This window comes from Rhincodon typus, chromosome 12 (genome assembly GCF_021869965.1).
Source record: "Rhincodon typus isolate 14 chromosome 12, sRhiTyp1.1, whole genome shotgun sequence".
In the NCBI taxonomy this organism is placed as follows: Eukaryota; Metazoa; Chordata; class Chondrichthyes; order Orectolobiformes; family Rhincodontidae; genus Rhincodon; species Rhincodon typus.
This window is the reverse complement of record NC_063343.1, coordinates 38,846,370-38,861,793: the sequence shown is the minus strand read 5'-3', so window position 1 is coordinate 38,861,793 and position 15,424 is coordinate 38,846,370. Positions and strand designations below refer to the sequence as shown.

At 41.1% G+C, this 15,424-nt stretch overlaps 1 protein-coding gene across 2 annotated transcripts; it reads left to right on the top strand.

Annotated features, from left to right (window-relative positions):
- The first annotated feature begins 12,900 nt into the window (after positions 1 to 12,900).
- LOC109929116 (thymosin beta-11-like) lies at positions 12,901 to 14,531 on the top strand. Of its 2 annotated transcripts, none has more exons than XM_020528907.2 (3): positions 12,901 to 12,980; positions 13,783 to 13,890; positions 14,180 to 14,531. In XM_020528907.2, exons 2-3 carry the CDS (start codon positions 13,791 to 13,793, stop codon positions 14,215 to 14,217), a joined length of 138 nt encoding a protein of 45 aa, XP_020384496.1. In that variant the 5' UTR covers positions 12,901 to 12,980; positions 13,783 to 13,790; the 3' UTR covers positions 14,218 to 14,531. The 2 variants fall into 2 exon arrangements, with proteins under 2 accessions (XP_020384496.1, XP_020384497.1); XM_020528908.2 differs by having other exon boundaries at positions 12,924 to 12,980; positions 13,786 to 13,890.
- Positions 14,532 to 15,424: the final 893 nt, after the last annotated feature.

Sequence of the window (15,424 nt, the reverse complement as noted above, 5' to 3'; positions counted from 1 at the left end):
TCTGCATTTCTGGTGAATTTTGAGAGCATAACACCCATTGTCCAAAACTCTCATTCTGATCACAAGCACATTCCCAAAAAAGGGAACAATTAGGAGTAGAAAAGTTTTTTCTTGAAAATCTGCCTAACACAGGGGGGCAATGATAACACCTTCTGCTGCTATAGAGATAGGCTATTTCAGCATAGAAAGGAATTGAAGTTGGGACTTCCCTTTACAAAATAGTTCACTTTACTCCACACAGTATACTTAACAAAGCAAAAGCAAAATATTGCATAGGTTGAAAACTTGAAACTAAGAGAGAAAATGCTGAGAATATTCAGCTGATCAGGCAACATTTGCAAAGAAAAAAAGTTCACATTTAGGTCAATAACCTTTAATCAGAACTCAAAAAGTTTAGAGACTTAACCGGTTTAAAGCAGGTACAGGAGCAGAGAAGAGGGGATAGGAGAGGAAACAACTGAAGAGAAGGTCTGGTGGTTGAGTGGCAGGCAACGAAGACAAAGTACAAAAGAGACAATGATGTAAGACAAAGAGAAGTACAAGTAAAGAAACAAAATGGAAGGTTCAGAGGACCTGGAAGTAGGAGTAGAGGAAACTACAACAGCTGTTGGCTGGAAATCTGGAATTGATTATTATGATCTGAAATTTTTGAGCTGAATGTTGAGTTGGGAAAAATTATTCATCAAAACATGAGAGCTCATAGTCAAATAATTGCTGTGTCCGTAAAGCTTCCATGTTATGCTGCCGTGTTCAGATACTGATTGTTGAACCTACCTTGATCTTTTATTGAGTTTTATTAGATAAGTGAAGGACACCAAGAATAGAGTGGGGTGGAGAAGTAAAATGAGAGGTGAACTGAAACTGAAGTTTTTTATTGATTCAGGGGTGTGGCCTTCATTGGTTCAACCAGCATTTATTGTCTATTTTCTGTTGCTCTTGAAGAAATGGCAATAAGCTGCCTCGTTGAGCTACTGCATTTCATCTCAGGTAGGAGTCCCCATATATCTGAGAGGGAGAAAGTTCCATGATTTTGACCTAGTGACATTGAAGTAACAACAATATATTTCAAAGTCAGGATGTGAATGGCTTGAAGTGGAACCTTGCAGGTGGTGATGTTGTTCCCATGTATCTGCTGTCCTTGTCCTTCTGAATAGTAATAGTCATGGGTTTGGAAGGTGTTGTCTAAGTATTTTTGGTGAATTTCTGCAGTACATCTTGTAGATCGTGCACACTACTGCTACTGTGTATCAGTCGTGGACGGAGTGAATGTTTGTGGATGTCGTAACAACGAAACAGCTGTTTTGTCCTGGATGGTGTCAAGCTTCTTGAGTGTTGTTGGAGCTGCACTGATCCAGACAAGCGGGGAGTATTCCATCACACTCCTGACTTGCACCTTGGAGATGGTGGACTGGATTTAGGAAGTCAGGAGGTAAGTTACTTGCTAATATCTTACCTGCTCTTGTGGCCACAGTATTTATACAGCTAGTCATGACTCCAACCAGCGGAGAGATTTCTTCCTGATTCCCATTGACTCTGGTTTTGTCAGGGCTCTTCGATGCTGCTTAAAGTTGTTGCACTTCTTGATGGGCCTTTGCTGAGGACTGAAGTTTTTCTTTAAACACGTCAAGCTCTGACGTTCTCTGTGCATTATACAAAGATTTGTGCATATAATTGGCTTCTGATTGTGCAGTGTGGCTCCATCCATCCTGATTGAAGTTCACTGTTCTTGAATTTGTTTTGAAGCTCTGAAACCTCGATAACACCAATTCTAAGTTAATTTTACTGGCTGTAGAAAGTTCTGAGGCTTCATTTGCTTTCGTTATTGATTGTACAAGCAAAAATTACTTTCTTGCTTCCCAGCATTATAACTCTGAAGGAACTTTTTCAGGTAATTGTGATTGCAGTTGTTGTTGCTGTATCTCCTGGGCAGGTTCTGTAAAATTAGTAGACAAATTTAGATCATAGAATCATAGAATCCCTACAATGTGGGAACAGGCCCTTTGGCTCAACAAGTCCACACCGACCCTCAGTGCATCCCACCCAGACCCATCCCCCTATAACCTACCTAATCTACACATCCCTGAACACTACGGGCAATTTAGCATGGCCAATCCACCTAGCCTGCACATTTTTGGACTGTGGGAGGAAACCGTTTACATCTTCTTTATCTTCAAAAAAAAAGCTGTGTCTCTTCAAGAGAGACAGCTGGATGTTCAGAAACAGTACCCCGTGAATCCAAAGGTGCAGCAAGGTCCAAAATTTGTGATTTGAGTAAATGGACAACATGCGTGCTGGTTTTCTTGCTTGCAGTACAGTTTTTTTTTTGAAAGAGCAAACCACTTCCTGGAATGGCTTCTGCTGACAGGCTGCCACCTCCTTTGGAATTTTCTTTTCCTACCACTTTTAGTTTCTGTTTTGAGAGAAATGGATGGTCTACCCTACACTTTTGCAATGTTAGAGTCACAGAGTCATGCAGCACAGAAGAAGCCTTTCGCCCTGCAGTTGTTGTAACAAGGTCAGCCAGGTTGACCTAATAGAAAATGAACCCTGGCTGACAGATATAAACAGAAGTGTCAGAGTTTCTGTTTACTGTGAGAGCTGGCTCTGAGGAAGCCAGACCAGTGTCAAATGCTATGCATGTGTGAATAAAGGGTGACTTGGTCATGAGATACTAGCCTCTATTGAGTTATTTCAGTGGCGACAAGAGAGAAAAATACACTCCTGAAGAAATTCCCTAGAAACATTCATCTTTGAGTTAGAGCAAGCATTTCTGACATCATGCCTTTATTTAGGAAGTTTGACTCTGTCAATCCTGCTGTTGAAGACTGGGCCCAGTATGTGGAAAGAATGTGATTTTTTTTCTGGGCAAAAGACATTTTGGGCAATTGAAAAGCAATGAGTATTCTCCTAGCAGCTTGTGAGCTGGCAGCCTTTTCAGTTATTAGGAGCCTAACTTTCCCTGAGGCACCAGATACTAAAACCTTTCAAAAGTTGACATTTTTAGTTAAGGAATATTACAAGCCCAATCCTCTACTAATTCTGAGATGCTATCGCTTTTACTCAGCAATTTGGGAACACGGGAAATCCATGTTGATATTTTTGAGGTTAAGACAACTGGCAGAGGCATGTGACTTTGGTTTAACCCTTAACGAGATGCTGAGACTGTTTGTTTGGTATGTGGGATTAATGATATAACCATGCAAAAGCACCTATTGCGTGAAGTCCAACTGGACTTCAAACAGGCACTACACCTGGCTTTGTCATTATAAAATGCGGCAAGTGGACCACATAGGTTACAGGGTATGACAGTGGAAATGCACACTCTTGCCAGTCCAACTGAGCTTGAAGGACACCACTTGACTGAAGGCAATTGCACAGCCTCATTCGGGACATATCTTGAACAGAGTGACTCCAGGTCAGCCGACAGCATAACCCCAAAACAAAGCAAAGCCTTGGCCAAACAGTTAAAATTTTCTGAAGGTTAGAGGTAGGCTAGCCATTGTAGTTGCTACAATGTATGCGGACTCGAGACAGCAAAAAAGTCCCACTAGACCTAAATTGAGTAAGAGTACTCATAGGCCGGTATCCAGGAGAGTGTATGTCTTGGAAAATCCACCTGCATCTAGCTTGGAATAGTTAAGTTGCTCAACAACATCCAAATCAGAACCAATAAGCGTCTGGTTAAAAAGTCACCCAGTTCTAATGGAGATTGAAATAGGCATGGCTATATCGGTGATTGCAGAATCAGTTTTTGACAAAATTCATTCTGGACTCCAACCCTAAAGTTTGCGCATGACCTCTGCTAGAGTGAGAACCTATACTGGGGAGCCTTTACAGTTTAAGGGCACAACTTCAGTTCCAGGCTCATACGAGAAACAATTGGATCAGTTACCACTGATTGTAGTAAAAGACTCAGGCCCAAGTCTGATGGGGCGAAATTGGTTGAGAAAAATTCACCTTGATTGGCTTAACATTTTTCGATTAGAAAATGGCTGCCTGCGTGAAGTCCTAATGAAATATCCAGACGTTTTTCCAGAAGGTCTACAGACTTATCAAAAGAACTGAGGTCATTTTGCATGTTGATCAGGAAACAATTCTGCGATTCTGCAAGGCCCGCCCAGTACCGTTTGCCTTACAGACAAAACTAGATGCAGAAATCAGAAGATTGGAAAGTGAAGGAATCATCAAACTAGTAAAATTTGCAGAATGGACAGTACCGATCATACCGATTGTGAGCCTGATGGGTTGTGGGGATTTTAAACAAACAATAAACAACTTCTCTCAGCTGGATAAATCCCCAATCCCTCGCATAGAGGACTTATACATAAAGCTCGTGGAGGCTGCTGTCCTTCACGAAGCTGGACATGAGCCATGTGTACCTGCAATTGTGGTTAAATGAGGCTTCCCAGAAGTATGCTACAATTAATATCCATAAGGGTTTGTACCAATATACAAGACTACCATTTGGGGTATCATCAGCCTGTGCCATTTTCCAGCAGACAATGGAGAACATTTTCCAAGGTCTGCCCCAGATCATCATTTATCTGGATGACGTGCTAATAACAGGGAGCACCAATAAAGAGCACTTCAAGAACTTGGACATAGTCCTTAGACATTTCCCCGAGGTGGGTGTAAGCGTTAGAAGGGGAAAATGTGTGTTCCAGGCAACGTTAGTGACTTACTTGTGCTACAGAGTTGGCAAGACTGGGTTACACCCAATGGAAGATAAAGTGAGGGCGATCAAATGTGCCCTGGCTCTCACGTCTGTACTGGAGCTTAGGCCTTTCCTTGGGCTGGTGAACTGTTCTGGAAAGTTCATACGTAACCTGACCTCCATTCTGACACCTTTACATCAACTCTTAAAAAAGGGTCAGCCTTGGAAATGGTCTCGTGGCCAAGACATAGCCTTTCGGGAATGTGTAGAAGTAGCTACCATCGTCTAAGGAAAAAAAACCGAAATAACTGCGGATTATGTAAATCAGGAACAAAAACAGAAGTTGTTGGAAAAACTCAGCAGGTCTGTCAGCATCTGTGAAGAAAAAGTCAGAGTTAATGTTTTGGGACCAGTGACCCTTCTTCAGAACTCGTTGTCTAAAGTTTTGGCACACTATGATGTCAAGCAAGATCTGGTGCTGACACGCAATGCCTCCCCATATGGTATCAGGGTAGTGTGACTCACAGATGGCCCAGTGGAGAGGAACGCCCAGTAGCGTATGTTTCCCAGACTTTGGCTGATGCAGAGCACAAATACGCCCAGATAGAGAAGGAAGGTTTGGTGGTCATCTTTGGCACGAGAAAGTTCCACCAATATCTTTATGGATGTAATTATAAAGCAGAGGTCAACCCCTTGTGGGCGGCATGGTGGCTCAGTGGTTGGCCCTGCTGCCTCACAGCGCAAGGGACCCGGGTTCAATTCCACGCTCAGGCAACTGTGTGGAGTTTGCATGTTCTCCCTGCGTCTGCATGGGTTTCCTCTGGGTGCTCCGGTTTCCTCCCACAGTCCAAAGATGTGCAGGGTAGGTGGATTGGCCATGCTAAATTGTCCATAGTGTTGAGGGATGTGTAGATTAGGTGGGTTATAGGGATTGGGTCTGCGTGGGATGCTCTGAGGGTCGGTGTGGACTTGTTGCGCCGAAGGGCCTGTTTCCACACTGTAGGGATTCTATGATCTTCTCCCTCTCTGATAACTAAAACCAAAACACCCAGAGAGGCGCACCTTGCCCTTTAATTTGTTAAAAGAGCCCCCAGTCTATTATAAAGGAGTAGTTAAATAAAAATAAACCCCTGACACTCTCTTTATAATCAACAAGTAACAATTTATCTAACTCCAGCAGTGAACAAACTAACTAAATATTAACAAACCGAATAAATCCCTTCTAACTACTAACTATTCCTGAATAAAACAAGATTCTGGTGGTATGTTGTTCCAATAAATATAAGTCCCACTCATATAAAATAAATTTTTTTTAAAATTAGAATTTAGTCTCTTGAAATTACAGCCAGGTTATGTCTCCAGAATGTTCTGTGTTTTCTCTGACGAATTCGTCTGTCAGAAACGCCTTCTCCATCGAATTCTTTTGTCAGGAACGTTAACAATTTATGCTGTAGGTACCTCTAATTTGGATGGAGCTTACTCTAAGGCTGAGAGAAATCTGTGAGAGCCAGTGATTCTTTCTTTTAGAACTGACAGCTGTTATCTTGGCAGATGACAGTTGGCTCTCCCTCAATTTTCCAAATGCCTTCATTTTTTTATACCCTTGATGACATATCAATTTCTTATAATAGGATTGGTCCTATGTTGTCAAAACCATTAGATTTGAATTTAATTGGTTTTTGGTATCTGAGGGCCTGGTTTAAATTAATTGGCTAAATTCAAAAAAACCTGTTGTCTTGGTAAAAATGCTGCTTTGCCTGCTAACTGTACAGCCTTTTGATACAAATGTTTCAATTCTGGTGCTCTGTGCATCTGCAAACCCACAGACATCCTTTTTGAATTTCTGAGCATAGAAAAAGCACATCATCTTTTAAAGGAAATGCGCACAGCTTTCCCCATAGCATTTTACAAATACCAAATTTTTACATCCTACTTTCCAATCCGCAAGTACCCTGCTCAACTTCGCAACAACAGACCACATACCCCTGTTAGGGCTACTTGAAGTGGACAAGGCCGTGCCACGCACAGCTTCAGGTCGAATTCAGCGGTGGGGTCTAAGTGCATACAATTACAAGTGGGAGGCCAAGTAGCAAATGCAGATGCCATGAGTCACCTCCTGCTGGCAGATACACCACCAGTGATGCTGCCACTGGAAGAGTCCTTTTTGGTTTTAAAATTTCTGGACACACTTCTGGTCACCGCTGACAATATCAGACTGTAGATGCAAGAAGCTCCGGTCCTGACAAAACTAAAACAGCTGATAGGGCTATCATAACCAGAATTGAAATCATTCTGGACCCTGTAGACCATATCACCAAAGAGGACAGCACTTTGTTATGGGGAACAAGAGTGATTGTCTTGAGCAAAGGTCACCACCAGATACTGTACTCCACCAGGGTCATCTGGGGTGTCCAAAATGAAGTGTTGGTGAGACGTTATGTCTGATGGCCAGGATTGGATGCAGACCTAGACACATTGGTGAGGCAGTGCCCAGAGTGCCAACAAGGACAAAAATTACCTCCAGCTGCACCCCCCACATTGGTGGGAATGGACAGGTAAACCTGGAAATGGTTACACATTGACCATGTTGGTCCTGTCATGGGCTCAATGTTCTTAGTCATTGTGGACACCCAGTCAAAGTGGTTGGATATGCATACAGTTCATTCGATAAACATGGGAATGACGATAGAAAGGTTGTGATCAATTTTTGCAACACACAGGCTCCGGAAGTGTTGATCACAGACAAAGGACCAGTATTTACCAGCAGGTAATTTGACTATTTCCTAATGTTGAATGGCATTTGGCATATAGGGACAGATCCATACCATCCATTGTTCAATGGTCTGGCTGAAAGAGTAGCTCAAACTTTGAGGGCAGACTTAAAGAAACAGCCTACAGCTTCACTACATACCAAATTCCAAACTGTCCTGGTGCCTATTTGATTATCAGACCACCCCTCATGCAACTACAGGGATAGCTGTAGCAGAGTTGCTAATGGGGAGAAGAGATCACACCAGGTTGAATCTGATCTTCCCGAACCCAGGGAGGAGGATGAAATGGCATCAGGACTGCCAATGCTGGATGCAAGACTCCTCTAATTGAGAGAGACAGTTTATGTCAGGGGACAACGTTTGGTGCTGAAAACACAGCAATGGCTGTGCATGCGTAAAAGGCATGGTCGAAGCGAGGGCAAGTCCCATGACATACAAATGTCGGATAGGTCAAGTGGCCCTGAACAAGCACGTGGACCACATGAAAGCTGCAAACCTGTAAACAGGGCAGGAGCAAAACATGCACAGTCCAAGGTTCTCACAAAGATTTGTAGCTCAGGTTGTGGCTGAGGTTGTTGGCTTGCTCACCGAGCTGGCCGTACAATAACCAGCCAGCTCGGTGAGCAAACCAACAACCACACACACAGTCCCTCAGAACAGCCAGAAATCATCATAGAATCCCTACAGTATGGAAACAGGCCATTTGGCCCAACAAGTCCACACAGCCCCTCCGAAAAGCATCCCACCCAGACCCATTCCCCTACCCCTGATTTCTCATGTCTAACCCACCTAACCTAAACATCCCTGAACACTATGGGCAATTTAGCATGGCCAATCCACCTACCCTGCACATCTTTGGACTGTGGAAGGAAACCGGAGCACCCGAAGGAAACCCACACAGACACAGGGAGAATGTGAAAACTCCAAACAGATAGACGCCTGAGGCTGGAATTGGACCCGGGTCCCTTGCACTGTGAGGCAGCAATGCTAACCGCTGAGCCACCGTGCCATCAAATGCTGTTGGAACCTTTGGGTTCTCCCTGTCCATCTGGTGTCCAAAAAAAACCTTGAAGTCTGAGATAGGCACGGTGGATATTGCAGCCTTGATGCCTTTACCACTTGAAGAAGAGGATTAATTTCTTCCGAAATGCTCCGGGTGCAAGAGGCAGGCTACAGTCTGGTACACGCCATCCGTATCTGAGGCTGAGTCAGAGGAACTGGACCCGGTGCAACAATGCACTAGGAGAGTCTACATGAAAAACAACAGGTCTACATCACCAGACCTAGAGGGGGAGGGATGAAGTGATTGTAATGAGGTCAAATACTATGCATGTGTAAATAAAGGGTGACTTGGTGATGGGATAACAGTCTCTGTGGAGTTATTTCACAGTCCATTGTGTCTGTGCCAACCTATCTACATGAATCCCACTAGCCAGCACTTAGCCCAGAGCGTTAAACGTTTTAACGTCAATTGCTCATCTATGTACTCTCTAAAGGTTGTCAGGTTTCCCACCTCTGCTAGGCCATGCATCCAGATTCTTCACACTTCGGGTGAAAAAATTTTTCTTCAAATCCCCTCTAAACCTCCTGCCCTTCATCTTAAGTCCTAACTTTAAGCATAATTTTAAGGGTTTTTGGTGAGTGCTAACTGACAAAGTAGCCCTGCTTAATAAAGAATCTTTATGATTAGGAATTACATACTAAGGTCTTACTCTAATTTTTGTACTTCTCAGGCGCCAAAGGTTAACAGAACACAGTCTCAGGATTTCTGGTCTCCACCATGACAGCCTGCAAAAGGATCATAATGCCTGCTTCTGTATCCAATTTCAAACTAGTTTATTTTGCCATTCACTTTAATCTCTGCATACCAAAATTAATCTTGCAGGACTATCACTTTACCCAAGAAGAGCACATTTTGTTCATCTTGTTCATTTGGGACATCTATTTCCTGAATTGCTGCAGGCCCAAAAGGTCTGACATTTAACTTTCAAAATGTAGGCTGTGAACTCCTGTTGCTGCTTCAGCAAACCACCTGAAAATGGCCTGACCTATGCCATACATGTCACTCAGTATCTATGATGGTACAGTTCTGTCATTGATGTGGACTTTTCCTGCCACAATTTAGACAAGAAGCAGTGACAGAACTATTGCCATACCCCCATTGTGGTTCTTGTCTTGTTGGTCTGTTAGGAGCTTTCTGATTGATAAACCGGACTGAGTTGAAGTCAACAGTCTGACTCCAAAAATATTCTCTGGCTACTCAGATAAAAATAACCTTTTGTTTGTGAAGTTCAGTCTACCTGACATACTGCACTAACTTTTTTAATGTAATTTCATCCTGTGCCTCCATTACAGTGTTTCCTTGTTTGCAATCGTACGTGAGGTGGTATAATCATTCATAATGGAATCAGTGTTTTCGCATAACCCTTGTTATATCAACTAAACTTCCAGTCTAAAATGGGCTTTCTTCTTAAAGTGAAACTGAAATAGGAGTTGAATGCTTTAACTATAAGTCATATTTTGTAGTTTCTTCTCAATACCTTGTCTGGCAAGACTGGTGTCAGCACTGCCACTGATCATGTAAAATAATACACTGACATGGCCCTTGTTTAGCTTCTTTGTTGAGGTTTACTGTGACTGTCAGCACCAGTTTACCCAATACAAAGCTCAATCAGGGCAGTCTGAACATTCATGTAGATCCAGTGGGGCTTAGGCATTTTCTTTTATCGTTGAGGTATTTTCAATGTGGGCTATGGCAATCACATTATTCCAATTGTTTTAACACTTTTTCGTGGCTTTGTGCAAGTGCCCGATGAATATCCCCTTTTCTGACTTATGATGGAGGTAAGGTCATTGATGAAGCAGCTGAGGATGGTTGGACTGAGGACGCTACCCTGAGAAACTCCTGCAGAGATGTCCAGGAACTGAGATGACTGAGTCACAACTACCACAACTATCTTCCTATATGTGAAATATGACTGCAGCCAGCAGAGAGATTTCCCCCTGATTCCCATTGTCTCCTTGATGCCACATTCAGTCAAATACAGCTTTGATGTCAAGGATATTCACTCTCATCTCACCTCTGGAATTCACCTCTTTTGACCAGTGTTTGAACCGAGGCTAAATGAGGCCAGACACTGAGAGGCCCTGGCAAAATCCAAACTGGGTATCAGTGAGCAGGTTATTGCTAAGCAAGTGCTGCTGATGACGCCTTCCATCACTTCACGGATAATTGAGAATAGATTAATGCAGCAGTATTTGGGTGGGTTGGATTTGATCTGCTTTTTGTGTACAGAATATACCTGGGCAATTTTTCACATTGTCAGATCAATATCAGTTTTGCAGCTGTACTGGAACAGCTTGGTTAGGGATGTGGCAGTCCTGGAGTACACATTTTTGGTAGTATTGCCTGTTGTAAATGCATGTTCTGCCATGGGCATTCTCCCATTCTATCTTCAGTTTCTGTGCAGGGTTTCCTGTTCCATGGTTCATTGCCGAGATATGCCTCAAACTGTCACTTCCCAGTTTCTACCACTACTGGGCTTCACTTCAGGTATTTTCTACACCATTGATTTTGGATCACTAGACTGGTCTTGTGGCATACTATGATTGGCTGTGCATCAGGGTCTTACTGGAGTTCTGTGAGTCATGACACTATTGCTGCCATGTAGTGAGGTCTACACTTTTGTGTGTGAAAAGTAACAGACTTTATTGATCATAATTAATTACAAACAGATAATGGAGTCGTACATGCCCAGGTCCAGATCTATGTGATCTGACTTGACTATGACCTGATTGCTTTCACTCATGCCCAGTAGCTTTTCCAGAGTAAAAGTACAGTTCCAGCTGCTCCACAGTTATCACTTGAGGCTAAAATTTCAAGAAATTCATCAAGAAATCCAATAGGGCATTCAAAATAAACTGTTTGTCCAAAGAGTGGTAAGAATTTAGAACTTGCTACAACAAGCTGTGGTTGAAGTGAATAACAAAGGTGCATTTAATGGAAAGTAAAACAAGTTTTTGAGGGAAAAGGGTAGATTTAGATTAAAACCAATGGGAACAATATTCAAGTGCAGGCGGAACACTGGAGTTAACTCGTTGAGCTTAACTGACTCATTTCTGTGCTGTATATCCTATGTAATCCTCCGTACTTTTCACGTGCGTTGCATTGAACCCTTTAGTTCTGCAGCAGTCATGCAGCCACCACACAGGAGCGTTAGGGAAGTCTTCGCCAACAATTGCCATGACAAATGCACATTCTTTTGTTGAATGGGAAATTGTGAACATAGTTTACATATTAAACCTCTTCTAGAAGTTCATTTCAGTGTAAATAGTTATGTGTTCAAGTAATGCTAAGAAATAGAAAGCTTTTCCCCAAAAACAATTCATACACTGCACCACCAACCACTATGTAAGCATCAGGTTGACAAAAACATAAGGTATCACTTTTACACAGCTTTGTGTTTTGTGATGGGCAACGACTAAAAATGGAAAATGTTCACGTTTGATTTCAAGCTGAAGTGGGGAGCTTGCAAAATGATTTTTTAAGGTTACCTTGCTAATATTGTATTGGTTGGTCTAATAGCCTGTAAGAAACTGGAATACTTTTTACAAAAAAAATTACAAGCTGACTTTGCATTCACATAAATATCATCTTGTCTCATTTTCAGGGAAGTATTGTTATCAGTGTTAGTTTGTTAACTATAATGTAGTTACCTCCCACCCCGGTAGCTCGTTATTTATTTGAATTGAAAAAGAATCCTTCAGAATATGTACAGCCAATTCTACTCAATAGAATTGTGTACGAGGGGACTTGGTTATTTGAAAATGAAACTAAGCCTTTGTCACTTTTTCCCGTCATTTGTAGGTCCTCTGTTAGTAACACTGATAGCTACACGTTCTCTTGGAGCTTATCGATTGAAAGTCTGGACCATTGTTTTGGGAATCATCCTGACTGGAATCGGCACAACGTTCGGTTGGCTCTTTATAAAGTGCGATCAAGTATTCTTTTCAACATGTGTTCAGGCAAACGTTGAGTGCTCCTGCCTAAAATCAACAAGACGAGAAAATGTCGTTATAATGTGAATTGCACTGAAAATAATATTCGGTCCTTCTATCTCCCTAGGAATAAAATGTGTATTTTTAATGGAGTATCCTCCCTGTTTCTAGTGTGTTATTCACGGCTGTTTGTCGTTCCGTGAATGCGAGGATGTTAATGCAAAGGTACCTTTCTTCCCATCTCTGGGAGAGGACAATGCCCCATTCACTTGTACATCATTAGTACAAATCTCCAACAGTGCACTTCATTCGCGCCCTGAATCATGAGAAATGGCTTCTCAGACCTCAGCTTTGCATCAGTTTTCTGCTGATGCTCACCGCCTGTTCCAGCAACACTGCAATGCTATTTGCTGCACGCTTGATTTCCGGAAAGGCGGTCCTTGTTCTGTCAGATATTTATGCTAATCACGCGGAGCTCTGCGCTTTTTAATCCACGCCCAGGCAGTGCAGATAGAGAATTGTATCTGAATCTTTCCTAGAGTGGGACAAAGATAACGGTAAGTAATACTCCTACGATCGCTGTTTAAAACAAAAAAAACTCATTCCTTCACATTTGGATACCAGAACATTCAAATATTTTCTGATTTTGTAAATATTTGGATTTAAGATCTGTTATGTTCGCGATTTTAGCAGGTTTGCTGAGCAATCATATCCTTTATTCAAATTAATAACAGATGAAGGTGTTAGTTTATTTAGACCAAGGCTGGATAAATCTTCGTGACGAATCGTTAAAGGGTTGAAAATTAAATAAAATTGCAAATATTGGCAATTTATGTACTTAGAACAATACAATTTAATTTCAAATTCTGGGTATTGGAAGGTTTCATTGTTACACTTTCATTTCAAATCAGAGTTATATGAAATGCAACCATCTAAACCCCTTAAATTCTATTTTCGAAAACAATAACAGCAAAAGTCTGTGCCTGAATTAATGCAGGGCGGCTCCCATTGACAACAATGCTAAACAGAGGAATGTAGGATTAGCATGATCTTAATCCAATTTTAGGAAGGACGTAAATTCCAAAAAAGCCAAATGAAAGGACATTAGCAAAACATAATTTTTAAGTTTATGTTTTTATGCAAGGCTGCTAAACCCTGGTAGTTTTCGTTGCAGTTTTATTCTGTACTTGGTTGATCATTCATATCACGGTCACTTTTGCTGATTTCTGTACAAAAGGACCGTATTATTCATCGATCAGACTCTGTTCTAGTGTGTGTTCTGTACGCAACAGAAAGGAATAAGTGACTTTATATGCCGCATTGCTCTGTACAGTGTTTGATAGTGACTTTCTATTGCAGCAGACGCCATGTCAGACAAACCAAGTCTTTGCGAGATCATACAATTTGATAAGAAAAAACTGAAGAAGACAGAAACCAAAGAGAAAAATCCTCTGCCAACAAAAGAGAGTGAGTATGTCAAAGCTGGAGGCAGCATTCAGACTGCGGACCACGCCTGTACGGTACTATTGTGAAGGATAATTATAAATTACTAACATTTGGCACGAAATAGTGAAATCGTTGTTTAATAAAGCAGCATACTTTTAATGCCTGGTTTAATAACAAGTTATGAACTATGTCAAAATCGAAATGTAGTATCGTAGTTTACTTGGAAGGTTATTGTTACAGAAACCCGGCTTAGGCAGCTGAAATTAGATTGCATAGGTTTTGCTAAAAGGTTGGCTTCTTTTTGTTTCAGCAATTGAAGAGGAAAAAAGACAAGAATCAGCTTCATGAATGTGAAATGGAGGAGATGCAACTTGTTTTTTTTTTAAGTTGACTGGTTTTTGTTTCAAAACCCTTACTCCTAACTGACTCGCGGATGGGACTCTGTTATAGCATACTGTCCACTCCCAAGATGGGGACTACTCCCTGTAGTGCACCAAGGGACCAACTTATCAATATAATGGTGTTTGGACCATACAGTGATAGGAAACAATGTATCTGCGCACTAAATATTTGAAGTCAGTTTCATTTTATTTATGTATTTAAAATCCATCTTTCCATGGACACTTCTATGCTTAACATGTTACAAATCTAATAAAAACCAATGAAATAATCAAATGTGTGGAATAGTTTAGATTTTTTCTTGTCCTTCCGCACTCCAAAGAAATCGTTGCAGGTAATTGGCAAAATCCATGGGGTTTCTTTCCGTAAATCATGCATTTAATAAATGTTTCCCCATCTTTTGAGACACTGATTGAATGAACATTGTAGTTTCTTATTGTGTTTCTTTCTAAGAGACTTGTATAAACCTGTTTAAAAGAGATGAAACAACAATTAAGTGGCTGGGGAAAGAAGAGTTATTTTGCAATGTTTAATTGCATTTGCAATTAATTAGTGCTTTATTAATATATAATGAAAATGGTGTTTGGTGGTCCTCTTCATCAGTAATGATCCTGTAATGTATAGAAAGTTCTATTCAGGCTCCTAAATGATCGGTCATTGTTTAAAACAGTCACTCTGAACATAGTTCAAATATATCTGTCTGTTTAGGAATTCTCTTTTGTGCAATATAAAACATTATTGAAACTGTGATTTCATTAAGAATAGTCATCTGTGATAGCTTTAAATTGTTTAAATCAAGATTATAGCTCTGGCCTGCCTACATCCTTCAAGAGATCATTGTAACATAATGTGCAATGGTTACATGATTTGTGGATTTTGTTTCCAAATCATAAAGACCTCTTTAAATTTTAATTTGTCCAGTGGACACCAGGTTTTAAAAATGGATACTTTCTGTAGAATTGCACATTTTTGTTCCAATTAACTATTTTGTAAATTGGAAAGATTACAATGAAAATAAGCTTACATTTTATGTTTTGTTGGAGTTATAATTCAATTTTTACCCCAAAATCTAATGTCATTCACTATCAACAAGCTGAGGTCAGGCAACCTGTTCCCAGACATTTGTAAGACAATTTGATGAATATTTTGTTTTGTC